Source organism: Hyperolius riggenbachi, chromosome 2, assembly GCF_040937935.1.
Source record: "Hyperolius riggenbachi isolate aHypRig1 chromosome 2, aHypRig1.pri, whole genome shotgun sequence".
NCBI lineage: Eukaryota > Metazoa > Chordata > Amphibia > Anura > Hyperoliidae > Hyperolius > Hyperolius riggenbachi.
The window spans coordinates 197,466,225-197,484,506 of NC_090647.1; the positions used below are offsets into that span (position 1 = coordinate 197,466,225).

General features: G+C 42.0%; 1 protein-coding gene across 14 annotated transcripts in view; it reads right to left on the minus strand.

The window, feature by feature from the left end:
* DOCK9 (dedicator of cytokinesis 9) overlaps positions 1–18,282 on the minus strand; it is a 414,823-nt gene that overhangs the window by 45,706 nt on the left and 350,835 nt on the right. For all 14 annotated transcript variants that reach the window (XM_068267974.1, XM_068267970.1, XM_068267967.1 and 11 more), the window contains exons 43-45: positions 17,418–17,633; positions 16,344–16,401; positions 9,226–9,332 (exon numbers count right to left, since the gene is read on the minus strand). In XM_068267974.1, the coding sequence (XP_068124075.1) occupies positions 9,226–9,332; positions 16,344–16,401; positions 17,418–17,633 (381 nt within the window). The remainder of the gene's footprint in view (positions 1–9,225; positions 9,333–16,343; positions 16,402–17,417; positions 17,634–18,282) is intronic.

The window sequence follows — 18,282 nt, forward strand, 5'->3', positions numbered from 1 at the left end:
TGCAGCACACAAGCTTATTTGAGCAATCAGATTGCTAAAAAAAAACCAAACCTATATGTGTGTGTATTTGATTTGTCTGTATTATGTGCCCCATGTTCTTTTCTTAATTTGTACAGCACCACGGAATATGTTGGCACTTTATAAATCAATAATAATAATTACATATACATTATATATATATATATATATATATATATATATATATATATATATATATATATATATATATATATATATATATATATATATATATATATATAGTGGGTTGCGAAAGTTTGGGCAACCATGTTAATCGTCATGATTTTCCTGTATATATCGTTGGTTGTTATGATAAAAAAAAAAAAATTGTCAGTTAAATATATCATATAGGAGACACACAAAGTTTACACAATTTACAGAAAGTGTGCAATAATAAAAATAAAATTAGGCAGGTGCATACATTTGGGCACATTTGTCATTTTATTGATTCCAAAACCTTTAGAACTAATTAACGAAGCTCAAATTGGCTTGGTAAGCTCAGTGACCCCTGACCTACATACACAGGTGAATCCAATTGTGAGAAATAGTATTTAAGGGGGTCAATTGTAAGTTTCCCTCCTCTTAATTTTCTCTGAAGAGTAGCAACATGGGGGTCTCAAAACAACTCTTAAATGACCTGAAGATAAAGATTGTTCACCTTCATGGTTTAGGGGAAGGATACAGAAAGCTGTCTCAAGAGATTTCAGCTGTCTGTTTCCACAGTTAGGAATATATTGAGGAAATGGAAGACCACAGGCTTCTCGGATAAATAGAAGCAATGAATGGTGAGAGAACAGCCAGAGTCAACCCACAGACCAGCACCAAAGACCTACAACATCATCTTGCTGCAGATGGAGTCACTGTGCTTCGTTCAACCATTCGGCACACTTTACACAAGGAGATGCTGTATGCGAGAGTAATGCAGAGGAAGCCTTTTCTCCACCCACAGCACAAAAAGAGCCGCTTGAGGTATGCTAAAGCACATTTGGACAAGCCAGCTTCATTTTGGAATAAGGTGCTGTGGACTGATGAAACTAAAATTGAGTTATTTGGCCATAACAAGGGGCTTTATGCATGGAGGAAAAAACACACAGCATTCCAAGAAAAACACCTGCTACCTACAGTAAAATATGGTGGTGGTTCCATCATGCTGTGGGGCTGTGTGGCCAATGCAGAGACTGAGAATCTTGTCAAAGTTGAGGGATGCATGGATTCCACTCAGTATGGCCTGGTGCACACCAAAAACCGCTAGCAGATCCGCAAAATGCTAGCAGATTTTGAAACTCTTTTGCAGCGTTTCAGCTAGCGTTTTGCGGTTTTGTGTTGCGGTTTTGGTATAGTAGATTTCATGTATTGTTACAGTAAAGCTGTTACTGAACAGCTACTGTAACAAAAAACGCCTGGCAAACCGCTCTGAAGTGCTGTTTTTCAGAGCGGGTTGCGTTTTTCCTATACTTAACATTGAGGCAGAAACGCATCCGCAATCCAAAATCTGCAGCAGCCCGGGAGTATGCGTTTCTGCAAAACGCCTCCCGCTCTGGTGTGCACCAGCCCATTGAAATACATTACCCTAGCAGATCCGCACCCGCAAGCGGATCGCAAACTGCAGCCGAACCGCTCTGGTGTGCACTAGGCCTATCAGCAGATTCTGGAGACCAATGTCCAAGTATCAGTGACAAAGCTGAAGCTGCGCCGGGTCTTTCAACAAGACAACGACCCTAAACACTGCTCAAAATCCACTAAGGCATTCATACAGAGGAACAAGTACAACATTCTGGAATGGCCATCTCAGTCCCCAGACTTCTATATAACTTAAAATTAGTGGTGTGAATTAAAGAGAGCTGTCCATGCTCGGAAGTCATCATACTTGAATGAACTAGAGATGTTTTGTAAAGAGGAATGGTCCCAAATACCTTCAACCAGAGTCCAGACTCTCATTGGAACCTACAGGAAGCGTTTAGAGGCTGTAATTTCTGCAAAAGGAGGATCTATTAAATATTGATTTCATTTCTTTTTTGTGGTGCCCAAATTTATGCACCTACCTAATTTTGTTTAAACAATTATTGCACACTTTCTGTAAATCCAATAAACTTAATTTCACTTCTCAAATATCACTGTGTGTCTCTCTCTTATATGATATATTTAACTGACATTTTTTATCGTAACAACCAACAATTTATACAAAAAAATCATGACGATTAACAAGGTTGCCCAAACTTTCGCATCCCACTGTATAGATATATTTTTTTTGCCATGTTTTAAGAACAGTGTATCTATATATAGATGTATATGGCCTTCCATTTACACACTATGAAGGATGTAATTCCTTTATACTTTATAGTGCTAGTGCAACACTTGTGCCTTATTGCCTGGTACACACAATCCAATTTTTCCATCTGATGGGAAATTACCCGTTGTTCAATAATTTCTGGTCTTCCTGATCTGCTTCCAATAGAGAAAGGGATTGATTTTGAGATTAGTGCTGCACAAAAATCAGAGTTAGTACCTGCTAACGCTGTTTTGAACAATACTTCAGGGCAAGGTGAGACGCAGCTCTACCCAACACAGGAACAAGCAGCACTTCCCCTATAAAACAATCACATGGTTAGTCCACCCTCAGTGCTTTTTATACCAAGTACCCGACAGGTGAACCTCCACTAACCCACATACGTGCCACTATCTGACATAGACAATAACACCCGGGTTGGATCGTTGCCCTGAAGGATTGTTCAAAACAGCGTTAGCAGGTACTAACTCTGATTTTTTCCCACAATCCTTCAGGGCAAGGTGAGACGATTAACAAGTAATACAACCTTAGGGTGGGACCACCGCTTGGAAAATCTTTCTTCCAAACGCTTGGTCATGAGCCGACATTGCATCAATTCGGTAATGGCGAATAAAAGTTGAGAAACTTGACCACGTTGCCGCTTTGCAGATTTGCTCTGGCGAGGCCCCTGCATTATTTGCCCATGATGATGCCACTGCTCTGGTTGAATGGGCCTTAAATGAGGCTGGCGCATCTAACTGCATTGCCTTATATGCTTCGCTAACAGCTAACTTTATCCAATTAGCAATAGAAGACTTTGAAGCTCTCTGACCCGCTGTCTTACCAGAAAATAAAATAAATAAGGAATCAGACTTCCTAATCTCTGGCGTCTTTTTTAAATACTGCAAAACACACCTCCTAACATCCAAGGTGTGAAAAATCTTTTCTTTTTCACAACCCGGATTAACACAGAACGTAGGAAGCACAATTTCTTGAGATCTATGAAATTTCGTCATAACCTTTGGACAGAACTTAGGATCTGTTTGTAATACTATTCTATCTTGAAAATCCTGAAAATATGGACTTTTCACCGACAAGGCTTGAATTTCACTAATTCTTCTAGCCGACGTAATTGCCACTAAAAACACTGTTTTCAATGTGAGCAATTTAAGAGAACAATCCCCTAAGGCCTCGTTCACATCAGGGCCGTTTCTGTGCGCTTTCCACAGCGCACTGCCCTGTGCGTTCAGCAAGGTATTGATTTTTCCATGTAACTAAATGTAGCTGGTTCACATCTATGTGCTGCGCTGAGCAGCGTTACAGAAACGTAGTGTTGCAGGCATTTCTGTGCGTTGAGCTGGAAAGCGCACAGCAATGCAAGTGAATGGGTCCGCTTTTTTAGCGCATAGAAGCGCGTACAAGCGCATAGAAGCGCATGCGTTTTTTACCCCTAATTGGAGAAAAAAATACATTTACATACAAAAACAAAGTTTTATTGACAACTACTGCTGCTACAGTAAGCAAAACGTGCTTTAAAGAAGCGCAGCGCAACGCACAGAAACGCGGACTAAAGCGCGCACAAGCGCATGCGTTTTTTACCATGCGCTTTAACACGTTTTTCAGCGCAGCGGATGTGAACGAGGCCCAAGGGTTCAAAGGGTTCCTTACATAACCCCTTAAGTACTGTAGATAAATCCCATGGGGATACATAAGGTTTAAAAATTGGAGACTTCCTAGACAAGGCCTTGAAAAATCTTATAATCAATGGAGATGAAGATAACGGCCAACCTGAAAAAGCAGATAGCGCTGCAATCTGTACTTTCAATGTACTGAGAGAAATACTCTTATCCCATCCGTCTTGAAGGAACTCCAAGACAGCAGGGACTGACAAACTTTTAAATCTTGAACCTTTCAGCCAAGAATGGAATGTTCTCCAATACTTAAGATATATTTTTCTGGTCACCTCCTTGCGACTACTGATCAAAGTAGACGCTACCTTGTCTGATACTCCCAAACCTCTAAGCAACTTCAATTCAGGATCCATACTGCTAGTTTCAAATGATCCGGATTCGGATGCCAAAGTTGGCCCTGACACAATAAATCCGGTCTGCTCGGAAGTATCCACGGATCTTCCACTGCCAAGGATTTCAATGTTGCGAACCAACTCCTCCTTGGCCAAAAGGGAGCAATCACTAGTAGCCGGTTTCGACAAGATCTCCATTTGCTGAGTACCGCTGGTATCAGCTTCAGTGGAGGAAATGCGTATAGAAGCGGGAAATCCCAGCTCTGATTGAAGGCATTTACTGCTAGACAGTGATCCATTGGATTCAGAGAAAAGAACTTCTGAACCTGAGTATTTTCTTCTGTGGCTAGCAGGTCCACATCCGGAAGCCCCCACTTCCCTATTATTTGAGCAAAGATCTCCTTGTTGAGAGCCCACTCTGAGGATAACACTTGGTTCCGACTCAGCTTGTCTGCTTCCACATTCAAAGTACCCTTGAGGTGTACTGCTTTCAATGACGATATGTTCTTTTCTGCCCATGAAAAAATCTGTTCTGCCTCTTCCTGTAATAACTGGGATCTTGTACCTCCCTGCTTGTTTATAAACGCCACAGCTGTCACGTTGTCCGATTGGACCAATACATGACTCTGCGCAATCTCGTCCTGTATCTGAATTAGAGCTAGTTTCACTGCTCTTAATTCTCTCAAATTTGATGATTTTTGGGATTCCCACTTGGTCCACCTTCCCTGTAATGCTCTGTGACCCATATGAGCTCCCCATCCCCACGCACTTGCATCCGTGGTTAGGACTTTCTCTACAGGTTCCTTCCAAAGCCTTCCCTTCTTCAGATTGGATTCCTCCAACCACCAAGGAAGAGATGACACAACCATTTGTGGAATTGTAATCCTGAAATCTAATGTTTGAGGACGACCGTCCCAATTTTCCAACAGACACTTCTGCAGAGGTCTGATATGTGTCAGAGCCCAAGGTACTGCCACAATTGTTGATGACATCATACCCAATACTCGAGAAATCTCTCGTAGAGATACTTCTGGATTGTTTATTAAGGACTGGACCGCCAATCCTAGATTCATTACTTTTTCTGGAGGCAGAAAAATCATTTGTTTTATTGAATTTACCATCATTCCTAAAAACAAAGTCTCCTGGTTTGGTACCAACATGGATTTTTCCGAATTTATAATCCATCCAAGAGATTTTAGATGATCTGAGACGATTTCTAAATGATCCTTCAGTTGTTGAACTGAACTTCCCAAGATCAATAAGTCGTCCAGATAAGGGATGATTTGCACTGCTCTTTGTCTCAACGGGATTAATGCCTCTCCCAGAACCTTTGTAAAGATTCTTGGAGCAGATGTGATCCCAAACGGGAGGCAAACGAATTGGTAATGTGTTACAACTCCGTTTACCTTTACCGCAAACCTTAGAAACCTCTGAGATTGCGAGTGAATTGGAACATGCCAATATGCGTCTCTGAGATCTAGAGACGCCATAAAGGCTCCTGGAAACAAAAGATCCCTTATTGAAAAAATTGACTCCATTCTGAATTTTTTCTTTTTCATAAACGGGTTTAGACTTTCTTTCACAATTGATTGAGTAATCGATTTGTGCACCGGAAACACTAGGCCTTCCTTCTCTTCCATACCCTTGTACAATTGATCATGTAGTGACAATGTGGAAGCTACCTCTTTATTTAACTCTAAAGTATCATTAATTGCTGCAATTAGTGTCTCAGTATCTTCAATGCGGAACTTAAACCTTGAAGATATGTCAGACTCTAGTTCCCTGGAATCAGATTCCTCTGAACTATTCTGACCCTCTATCTGATCCTGCCCGTCTTTCTCTGGCAAAGTAGGTATAAAAACCTCTTTTGCAGTAGATGTACCAGCCTCTGTCAGGGAGGATTTAAATGAGGCCAGAGATGCATTGATTTCTTCTCTGAAAGCCTGCAAAGTGTCCTGAATAGAGGAACTAGGCTGTTCGCCTAACACCTTTTCCATACATAATTGACATAAAGTTTTTGCATATGGCAAAGGGATCTTAATGTTACAAACAGGGCATCTTTTGTATGTAGGAGGCTTAGGTCTGTCTGAAGACACTCCTGTTTTTGCCTGCAATATAAACACAAACATATTCTATGCACAGAAAGAACATGCTGTTTAAAAAGTAACATTATAATATCTGCTTTTATCCAAACCTCGTATCTTGCATACAGTAAAAAGCATGAGGTGCCACAGAAAGAGATTAACCCAGCTATCTCACCTTCTGGGCGGCTGAGGCGATGTCCGTCTTGTCTGTTGTTGACATGTTTATGTGCAACACAAAACGCCGTCTCCTCTGCAGCCGCCATTACAGCCCGCGCTTCTCCCTTATACAACCCGCCTATGACGTCTACGGTGGGCGGGGAGCAAGGATCATGGAGACGATTGGCATAAAGAGCGTACTCCAGCATACCCGCCGGAAGTTACGCATAGCGGAAGAGGGATGCGACCTCGAGGTCGCATGAACACCGCCACAGTACCGCTCTCAGCTTGCCTCTCACCTTTTTATCCCCGCCACCTCCGCAAAACGACAGACCAGGAGACCTCGCGCCTTCCACACTTGCCTCCCAACCATCTGGGAAAGAAAGGTAGGTTACCCGCACAGATTCCAGCATGGGGTAAACGGCCAGACTGCCTCGGTTCCACAGTCTCAGCCACCCTTAAGGAATTTAACCTGCAGCCCAGCACACAGATCCAACTCCCAGGGGAGATGCTGACCTGCCTGGACGCAGGAACAAACAGCACTGAGAGTGGACTAACCATGTGATTGTTTTATAGGGGAAGTGCTGCTTGTTCCTGTGTTGGGTGGAGCTGCGTCTCACCTTGCCCTGAAGGATTGTGGGAAAAATTAATTACTTTTTTGATTGGAAGCAGATCGGACGTGCTGGAAATTATAGAATGACAATACAGTAAACTTGTATGGCGTGTACCAGGTATTAGGCCTCCTTCACGGTTATTACCACTTGTGTGTTTTTTGACACGTGAAGTTGTATGTGTATATGCATACCAATAGTCACTTGTGGCTAGACAGAATCTACAGAAAAACTTCTGCTCTATTTTTTTTTTTATTATTTATGGTTTAGAAGGGGTGAGGTACGATCAGAAAAATGCATTTCGAAGCGAGTGAGGCCATTGATTAACATAAGCTATCAGCTGCAATTCATTTTCACACAGCTTTGCACAGTGCGTAAAAAAAAAAAGTGTGAACAAGCCCTTGTGGTTTCTGTGTCATGCTGTGACATGTAAAAAAAAGAATAAATTAATTATGTTTTAATAGACTGAGCAATTAAAAAGATTTACTTCTGTGTTTTATACCTTTTATTTAAAAAAAAAAAAAAGATATACAACAAACTTTTCCAACTTTCCTAATCTATCTGTCTAGTTTGCTCTTTGACTGGTGAAATGCCTGCCAGATAGCTCTCCAAACAGTAGCCACAGGTCAAAGAACCATAACGGGGGTGAGCCCTACCTGCAAAAATATAACTACTTTTCACTTAACACAGATGAAGAGATACTGCAGTGTTGTTGTATTACAGGAAGGAAAAAAAACACAAGCAATCATTACAAAGAGATTAAAACAAAAGAGAAAACAGGTTTAAAATAATTGCAACAGCTGACATATTTTGGGAAATAATTTAATGAACCATGAAGCTCTTATTCAGAACACATTATCACTGCCCAGTGCAAACACACATTTAACCTAGCCGACTGAAAAGAATATAGAGAGCGTCTCCATGCTGATAACCATCTTGTTCTCTGTTTAATGATACCCTCCCATGGGTAAGGATCGGGTCCTATGTGCCGACCTGAATGAATCAGGCCCCATGTGCCAACCTGCACAGGAAAAAGTGCCTAGCTAACATCTGTAAATATATCAGTTCCACGATACTTAGCCAAGTGCACACATCCAATCTTGAATGACCAGTTTCACCACTTCTGTGGAGTATAAGAGCTTACTTACACAATCTGTTCAAAGTATTCAAAATATGTTGTCCCTCTACCTATATGGAAGTGGTGAAATTGGCCACTTAAAATGGGAAGTGTGTACGCATCTTTGGTCTACTCTGGGTTTGCGAAGTGCCCACAGCAGCTCCTGATCTTTAAAACTTCAGAAGACTAAAGGTTCCAATTAACAGCACAATTTTTATGAATAGTTGAATCCCTTTATAGTAAACTCCAAGAGACCAGGGAAAGTAGTTTACTATATCAGAAAGTTTACTATATCAGAATTGGTCAAACATTATACTGTATATCTATACAGACGCAGTTACTGGGACCTGAGGACTGAGTTTTCTATATTTACTATAACGAAATTCTACTGTAGTGGAAACTTGACCAGAACAGATTCAGGCCTCTTGCACACTACATGCGATTCTGATTTTTTTATACGATCTGATTTTTTATTCCGATTAAAAAATGTAGCAGCATGCAGTACTTTTTAAAAAAAAAAACTGCATGCTGCTACGTTTTTTTAATCGGAATAAAAAATTGGATCGTATTAAAAAATAGGGATCGCACGTAGTGTGCAAGAGGTCTGGATCATAAAAATCTGCCTGGCATATGGACAAACTAGATATATATGATCGACTATCTGATCATTTTTAATTATGAACAACTGCTAATTTTTTCTTTATAGTGTTCATTTGACTCATTTGATATAATATGAAATTATATTTGATATGAAATGGTTCACAAAAATTGTACTGTTAATGGGCACCTTTACAGTTCCTAATAATGAACAGGATGGGGAACAGGATCGGGTTCAGACTGTTTAATTGAGCATTGTGGAAACAATGCAGGTAAATCAAGTCACTCTTTTCAAGCTGGACTGGGACGAGGTGCAATTTGCTTGAAGAAATCTATATCTGCCCCAAAATTACCTCATTAAAGTGGACATCCTGCATCCCAACGTCTTCCATCATAGAAGCTTCTTCATCAATATTTGGAGTGATAACTCTGAATGTTGAGCAGCCCTGCCTGAACATTCCTGGAACACCCACAAAGGACAAAAATTAATAAACAGCAGTAAGACAGGTATTTGAGATCATCTGAAAAAGTTTGTTACATTGTTAATTCCGTTTCAGCCTAAAAATGATCTAGCAGCTCGATGCCACAAAACCATTTATTAATTCAATGTAATTAAAAACTACCTTTCCATTCCAATCTGCAGCTGCTATAAGTTTCCAATACTGTTACTAAGTGGCCATAAGTTTGCTTGAGACCAAAGCAACACTATGCAGTATGATATAGCAAGCTTTCCACAGTTCACAAGTTTCTTTTATGTTACTGGTTCAGAGTATGTTGTAAACTCTGCAGTAAATAGGGAATCACATTTTTAGTATACAACACAAAGGGGGAGAGGTGCACCATGACAGATAAAACTGTGTTAAAAACAGCGAAAATAATAAAGGGTGAGATGGCTTACCTCTATAACGACACATTCATACACACATGAAGTTCAATTATGCACAGGCAATGCGTTTTCATGGGTCTAACACCCACTTCCCAACACACCCACTTCCCAACCCAGCCAAATACAGTGCCAGAGATGTGTCCAGAACCAAGGACAGAGTGCCTCTGGGTTGCTGGAATTACCTATCCATTGCAGATAGAAGTGTACATGTCTGAGGGGATGCACCAATCACTCCCCCCTGACTGTTCTTGCCAGAATGTTTCTGCAGTGCATTGCTTGGTCAAATGCAGAAATCAGCAAATATTTCTAACTATTTGTTATACCATTTGCAATTCAAATAACAAATGTTTTGTACAAGCAAAAGTGGAGTTATACATTAAGGAAACATTTTATTATGTATAAACATATATGCACACACATTAGGTTGAGGTTTCCTCGCTGTTAGTGGCAAGTTGGAGCTTATCAGTGATCAGCAAAGTGCTGTAACACTGTATCCCTATGGGACCATTCTCACTGCAGCGTTTACGATTTGTAAAGAATTGCAATTGTGCTGCATACAACATTTCAGGATCGATCGTGATGCCATTCTCATTCGCCCCGAATTAGAAGAACAAGATGCAATAGCTGGAAAAACTGTTTAAAAAATGTAAAGCAATATTCCATTTTGCAATCGGAGTGTGAACCTAGCCTTATAGTTTTCAGTCCATACTAGTCTTTAAATGAAGCAAAAGTTTCAATAATCAAACCAAACATTCTCTGGTGTAATGCTGCATGTGTGAATTATTAACCACTTGCCGACCAGGGCTTTCTGCACTGATCGGTGCTACGTGGGCTCTCCAGCCCGCAGCACCGATCAGGAGTGAGCCTTGGCAATCAGACTACCCCCCTTTTTTCCCCACTAGGGGGATGTCCTGCTGGGGGGGTCTGATCGCCGCCGGCTTGCTGCGCTTTGTGGGGGGGGGGCTGTCAAAGCCCCCCTCCGCAGCGTTTTCGGCGCTCCGTCCCTCTCCCTCCCCCTGTGAGCGGCGCAGGACGGATTTCCATCCTGCGCATTACAGGATAGGCTTCAGCCTATCATATGCCGGCGATCCCCGGCCAATCAGAGGCCGGGGATCGCCAATCTGTTTTACGTCGCTGCTGCGCAGCAGCGCCGTATGATGTAAACAGCGGGGATTTCTTCCCCGCCTGTTTACATTTTGCCGGCGAGCCGCGATCAGCGGCTCTCCGGCTGTTCACGGAGACACCCTCCGTGAACTGACATGAAAAGGCCGCTCGATCGAGCGGCCGTTTCCATGGTAACCCGCAGACGACCAGTTTACGCCAATCGGCGTTAGCTGGTCGTCAAAAGGTTAAAGGATTAGCTTGTATTGACTTGAAAAACTATCAATACTGGAAGCAAGCCAAATGTATAATCCCCTTATGAATTTATTGTACATTGTCTAATATCATCAAAGATGTTATCGCAGTAGTATACTATCCTTTTACACAAATTATGAATATAATATGAGCTGATGTCTGAGTCCTGTGGTTGACTGCCAGCTGGCTGCTTTTGTGGATATGAATCAGGCAAATTGCAGGGCCTCTTCCCATCTCTATTGTTTTTCTGAGAGTAGAAGGACCATGTCCCTATCAGAGGCACAAGCACAAATACTCTGTTGAAGAGTAAAGCTAGCCATACACGCATTCATTTTTATAATTTCGGACAACTTTATGCTCACAACTTCACGGAAACAGTTTGGAGATGGCCCTTTCCTGTTCTAACGTGACTCTGCATCAAAGCAATTTCCATAAAGACATAGATGAGAGAGTTTAGTGTGAAGAAACTTGACTGGCCTGCACAAAGCCCTGACCTCCACCCAACAGAACTCCTTTAGGGTGAATTAGAGCAGAGATTTCAAGGCAGGCCCTCTCATCCAACATCATTGCTTAACCCCACATACACTCATGGTAAAATATTCCCATAGGCACATTCCTGAAAGCCTTCCCAGAAGGGCTGAAGTTCTTATGGCTGTAGAATGTGGCCGAACTCCATATTAAAAGCCTTTGGATTAAGAATGCAATGTCTTTAAATGTCATGTGAGTGTAAAGGCAGGCATGCTAATATTTTGCCAACATAGCGTATATCTCACATTATCTATAAAATACATTTCCAAAACATGCCAAGCTAAAACAATTACTCCAAAAAAGTTGCTGCTGGTTAACTTTAGTTTTCTTGCCCTATATTTAGTACTTATTGCTTGCTAGGTGCTTCAAACGTATTACATAGGTAGAGTGAAAACCAGGTAAGGCGAAATAATTCATGAGAAAGTTTTATGAATTAACCTCATGATTTCTACTGCAGTGCAGGAATACCAGGAAATTAAGTCAGACAATTATTATTGTTCTTATTTTGGGGTTAATATGGTCACATCTTACACCTGGTTGACCTGTCTACTAGCTAAATGCGGTCATGCAGAGAGGAAGCTGGTTGCGCTATAACTGGCAAATACATTTATCCCATGGGAAAAAGTTATCCGTCCATCATTTTGCTTCTATACACGATTTATATTACCACGTTATCCTTATTGCTATTAGAATCTTCCATTCTTGAGGGGAGGCTGGCTCTTCTGGACTTCCACCTCATATGGAGACTAAGCAAGACAGTATATAAATATAGGGACTATCCCCCAGGAACTCTTCTGTGGTCCAATGCCTCACTCCCTCACTTGTTTGCTCTACATGAAACCATGAGGGGTGGTCATACTATCACAGGTTGTGTCTGTTTATAACTCCTAATATCCAATGTGGAAATTGATCCAGTAGTTTGGTCAGACCACCACACTGTCCACTTCTCCTTTACAGCACCGGCTACAAAACACCAAGTGAAAGAACTAATAAATTATCCTTCCTTGAAAGGTTTGACACCCCAACACCTTCAGAACAGCCTCAATCTAGACGGACTGACAGATCACAACTTAGGCCTTGAATCCACGGTCCTTAAATATAACCACGATGTCTCAGCCGCTTTTGACGGCATAGCTCCCTTAAGGCTGGTTTTACAGTGGGACGTTACAGGCGCACGTTAGAGCAGCCTGTAACGCAGCCCACCGCACAGCAATGAAAAATCAATGGGCTGTTCACAGTGCCCACGTTGTGTTACATAGTAACGCTGTGCCACCAGACAACGTACTGCATGCAGTACTTTCTAAGCGGCAGAGCCGCGTTAGACTGCTTGCACATGCTTAGTACGGGTGGGGTTTTTTTATTTTGGGGGCGGAGAGGAGGCGGGGAGAGGCCGCTACGTAGCCAGGCACATGGCTACTTAATATTCACTGCACTTGCAGTGTTTTCTTCTTGGAGCGGCCGCTGATTGGCTGGCGGGACCACGTGATGCGGAGAGCTCCGCTCACGTGTTCTCCGCAGTGCCTCCGACAGAGCAGGCGCACCAAGAGCTGCTTCTAACGCGGCTCTTGGTAGCGTCCTGCTCCAACACCACCAGGCATTGCGTTAGGGGCACGTTATGCGACCTTAACGTCCCCTCTAACGCAACGTCCTGGTGTGAAACCAGCCTAAAGATTAAATGTTCCGCACCATTACATCACGCTCGCTGGTTTGACAACTCTATAAAGGAACTAAAGAAACAGGGACGCAGACTGGAACGAAGGTGGCGCAAACATCAGTCCCCTGATGACAAACTCTCCCTAATTGCTCACTTGAAAAAATATCAAACGATGATTAACAAAAAGAAGTCCTTACTCCGGTCTCACGAAATTGCAAATGCAGCCAACAGACCTGTTCAACTCTTCAGCACGGTTGACAGTCTCTGCAATCCATCTTGCAGGAAATCCAGCATCAGACCTTCACAGGAACTGTGCGAGAAATTTGCCCACTTCTTCTCAGACAAAGTCTCCTCCATACGATCTGCCATTCAATTCACAGTCCCAGAAACCCATGCAGAGCCATATAACAGGTGCAAAAATAGCCTACCACCATGGTCTGATTTTAAGGTAATCACTGAAAAAGACATCTTGGATATCCTCTCAAACCTTTGCCAGACTACCTGCGATCTGGCCCCTGGCCCCACTAAGTTCATGTTGAAATGCCCTGAACTATTTACACCGGTATTCCACAAAATAGTCAACGGTTCCTTACAAGAAAGGTGGTTTCCCTCTACTCTGGAAGAAGCAATCGTCAGGCCACTACTCAAGAAACCATCCTTAGACCCAGATGCTCTAAACAGCTACAGACCTGTCTCAAATCTCCCCTTTCTGGGAAAAGTTATTGAAAAGGCTGTCTACCTCCAACTTGAAGGCAGCCAGGCTCTCCAGAAACAACATCCTTGACCCTCTTCAATCTGGCTTCAGGAAATATCACAGCTGTGAAACCGCCCTCACCCAGATTTGCAATGATCTGCTCTTTGCAAGAGACAAAGGTCAATGTTCCATCCTGATTTTGCTTGACCTCTCAGCGGCTTTTGACACAGTCGATCATGAAATCTTGCTCAACAGGCTACAAGAGTACTGTGGCATAGATGGCATTGTTCTCCGGTGGTTCAACTCCTTCCTGGCTGACAGAACACAAAGGGTAGCCTTAGGGCCCTTGCTCTCCAACCCTGTACCACTAAAATACGGTGTACCTCAGGGCGCAATATTATCCCCTTTACTTTTCACCATATACATGCTGCCACTTGGAGAAATCATACAAAAACATGGCCTGACATATCATTGCTATGCTGATGACACCCAGCTATATTTGTCATTCAAACCTGGCGTCACAGACCCTACTCCACAAATAAACGCATGCTTAGCTGAGCTTCAGGAGTGGATGAATAATAATTGGCTAAAACTTAGTGCTGACAAAACTGAGGTTCTTGTTATCGAGGGCCAGGGCTCAACAGCAAAGCAGCCCCAACCAACACCGCTAAGGATAGAGAGCTCAGACCTGAACAACTCAGACTGTGTGCGCAGCCTGGGAGTACTGATTGATGGGAAATTAAGCTTCAGGAATCAAATCTCAGCTGTTGTGAAACATTACTTCTTTCATCTAAGGAATATTGCAAGGATTAAACACCTAATTCCTTCAGAGGATCTTCCAATTCTAGTTCATGCCTTCGTCACATCAAGGTTGGACTACTGCAACGTCCTCTACACAGGCCTGCATAAAAAAGACTTACGCCACCTGCAATTAGTACAAAATGCCGCCGCAAGGCTGTTAATGCGCGAACCGCGCCATTGTCATATAACACCAACCCTGTGCTCACTCCACTGGCTACCGATAAAATGGAGAATTCTGTTTAAGATTGGCTTACTGACATTCAAATCCTTGCACAATCTGGGCCCTGGATACCTGAAGGACTTGTTGCAACTGCATCACAACCCCCACAATCTTAGATCAAAAGTAAGTAACACCTTGGTCACCCCCAGAGTCCACCACAAAACCTTTGGAGACAGAGCCTTTTGTCATGCTGCCCCTACACTTCCTGCCACACCCAATCAGGACAGCTCCATCCCTGGAAGCATTTAAGTCTAAACTGAAAACCTACCACTTCAGTCTGGCATTCATGAACATCTGACTATCTCCTCTGTAACACAACCCAGCCTGCAACCCTGTATTAATCTGAGACACAACTATGCGCTTTGAGTCCTATGGGAGAAAAGCGCTTTACAAATGTTATTGTATTGTATCGTATTGTAACTGTATTCTTTCCATGGAAGAAATTAGTAGGCACCAGGTGCCTGGCTCTGCAGTACTCAGAGCATTTCAGATTAGACAATCTGGTACTCACTAACTACCTCACTAACTACCCCCTGATTGGGGTCCTTAGAACTCAGAGGGCTCAGGGAATTATACATTTTACTTGTATACTCATCTTCTGAATGCAAAAATTGAACATCAAGAGGTTTTGGGAGTTGCCAAATGGGAGCTTAGTGACAGTCCTTCAACCTAACAAATGGGAAGATTTCTGACTGTCCAGTTATCGTCCACTGCAGCACAAATCTGTTTCATTTAATTCTATATTATTCACCAGACATATTGGACTCCAAACTCTACTGTATGTTTGCCAAACAGTTGGGAGACTGTGCAGATGTGTGTGTGCATGTGTGTGCTTGTGTGTGTGTGTGTGTGTGTGTGTGCGTGTGTTGAGTGAGGTTAGACAGAACATTACAGAATATTTATATTTGAGACACTGTTCCAAGAACATTTTGAAAATGTTCTCCCTTGATCAGCCCCATTTAGGACATTAGAGGTTCCTGGTTTTTGAGTTAATTCAATTCAGAAAAATACTGTACACCGCAAATACTTCTGTAACAATACTGCCTGTTTCTAGTGCATATTTCTGCAGCTGCCACTGTTATTTTGTCTTTAACTGCTTCAATAAAATAAATATATATAAAAAAAAATAATCTGCCATGTTCAATTTTTTTGGTTTTAATCTAACATGCAAATAGAAAACTCCCTGAGAGTGCAGTGTTCTGTCATTTAACAAAAAAAAAAAAAAATGTATTATGTTCATTGAAAGGAGTTAAAATAGCTATTATCTAAATCCCTAAGTTATAAAAGCACAGTGATATGACCTAACAGCACCCATCACTGATATAGACTCACCTTTCCTCGTGAGGTATTCTGCTACCAGTGCTGCCACGTGTACATAACACATCGCTGCCTACAAGACCAGAGAAGAGACAGCACATGACAACTGATTACACACAGCACACATTGCCTCTGCATTCTAAGCAAACATTTGCACATAACAAGCAAATGTTTCCTTTTGCTAAAAGTGTTTTTTTCCCCAAGTGAAGAAACCTTAATTACTTTACACCACTAGCATTATGTAAACACATTGCAACTTTATTACTTGTAATACGACATTCTGGTTATATGATTTTCCATTTAGTAAACAGTACAAAGTTCTGATCATGATTTTTTGGGGCAACAGCTCTACAGTTATTCCTGTGTTCACAAATCTAGCTAACACAGAATCCAGGCTCATCTCCTCAACTGATGACACTAAAGTAGGGCAAAATGGAGGCGCTAAAGGGGGTATAGCCAAACTGCAAAATCAATTAACACTTTGCACACTTACATTCAGGGGAGCCTCTACATGATGTATGTGACTACACAATGATGCAATTTTTTTGTAAACTAAGACTTCTGCTTTTATAGTAGCAGATTCTGGATAGCTGGTCTGCAGTGAGTATTTATTCAGACAACTGGAAGTCTCAACTAACCGGGATGCCTGCTAGATGACGGGGACCCTTTTTTGAGGTGTTCTGGGGGGTTTGCCTAGACACTAAATAGTCACCGAGCCTCAATCAATCCTCCAGCGATGTCCTGCATCACATCGCGGGCTCCTATGGCATATGGTAACTTCCATTTCTTATCAACAAATTTGCAGTTGAACAAACATTTTTAGATTCATTTGCAGTCGATTGGGAACACCAACAGAGTTCACTGGCATTTTTTGCCAATCCGATCACAATTATTTAATCCTTTGGACGATTCTTCGCAAAATAATGGACAGTGGCAAAACAGATTTAAAATTGGAGAACAAAAATAAAGGTTTTCCTCTCTAAGGAGTTTGCAATAAGCATATTTCCTACGCATGAGCATTTAGAATCAAGTTTGTCTGTAGCACAGAAAATGAACTCATATTTCTCTAGAAGATAAATGTTTTGGTACCTCTGACAAGTCTCCATGCTTGACATGAATCCTGGCCATACTGTCTAACCAGGTCTTTCTGAGTTCAGGGGTGCTGGCATAGGACTTGGCCAGGCTGTATTGCAGGTCTACAAGCATCTCCGGATCATTCTCATGCTCCTTCATCTGCGCTGTGGCCATAAGTACAGTGCGGATTCTTTTAGTAAGGTCTTTCACATCAGAAGAGAACGTTGTATGCTGTAGAAAGTAAAACAAGACATACTTTGCTTTTTTTCTCAGACACATTTTACATTCTGCTCCACTTTGTACAGAGAATTCTTTATTTACATGTTTGTTTTATACAAATTTAGAAATACAGTAACATGATCTACCAAGTCATATATATTGTTTGATTTACAAAAGTAGTTTAAATTACGTTGTGCAGGTGAAGCTGGAATGTAGATAGATGCAATAATATACAAGGCATGATGGTCTTGTCTCTCAAGGCTTGAACACACACACGACTAAAGTCGGCCGAGGAGGCAGATTATGACTATCTTGGAAGATAATCAGGCGAGTGTACAGTGCCCCCCGACAGCCAATTGCATTGTTCACTCTGCTCTCCTGCCTGCCTCGTGACATCACACACACGTCGGTCCGTTGCCCCTCCGCCTCCCCACAAAGCTGACATGCAGATGTGCAGCACGGCTCAGCGATGTCGCCCAAGGGGACCAATCACAACGATCAGTAAGTACTGATTTGTGTATCAATCATTTTTATTGAGTTTTCAAAGAGAAGGTGTACAACTTGTAACATATTAAAAATTCTATGACAGTACGGTTACAACAATGGAATATGACAATAAACAGTCAAGAAAAAAGAATTGCCAGTATAATATGAATTTATC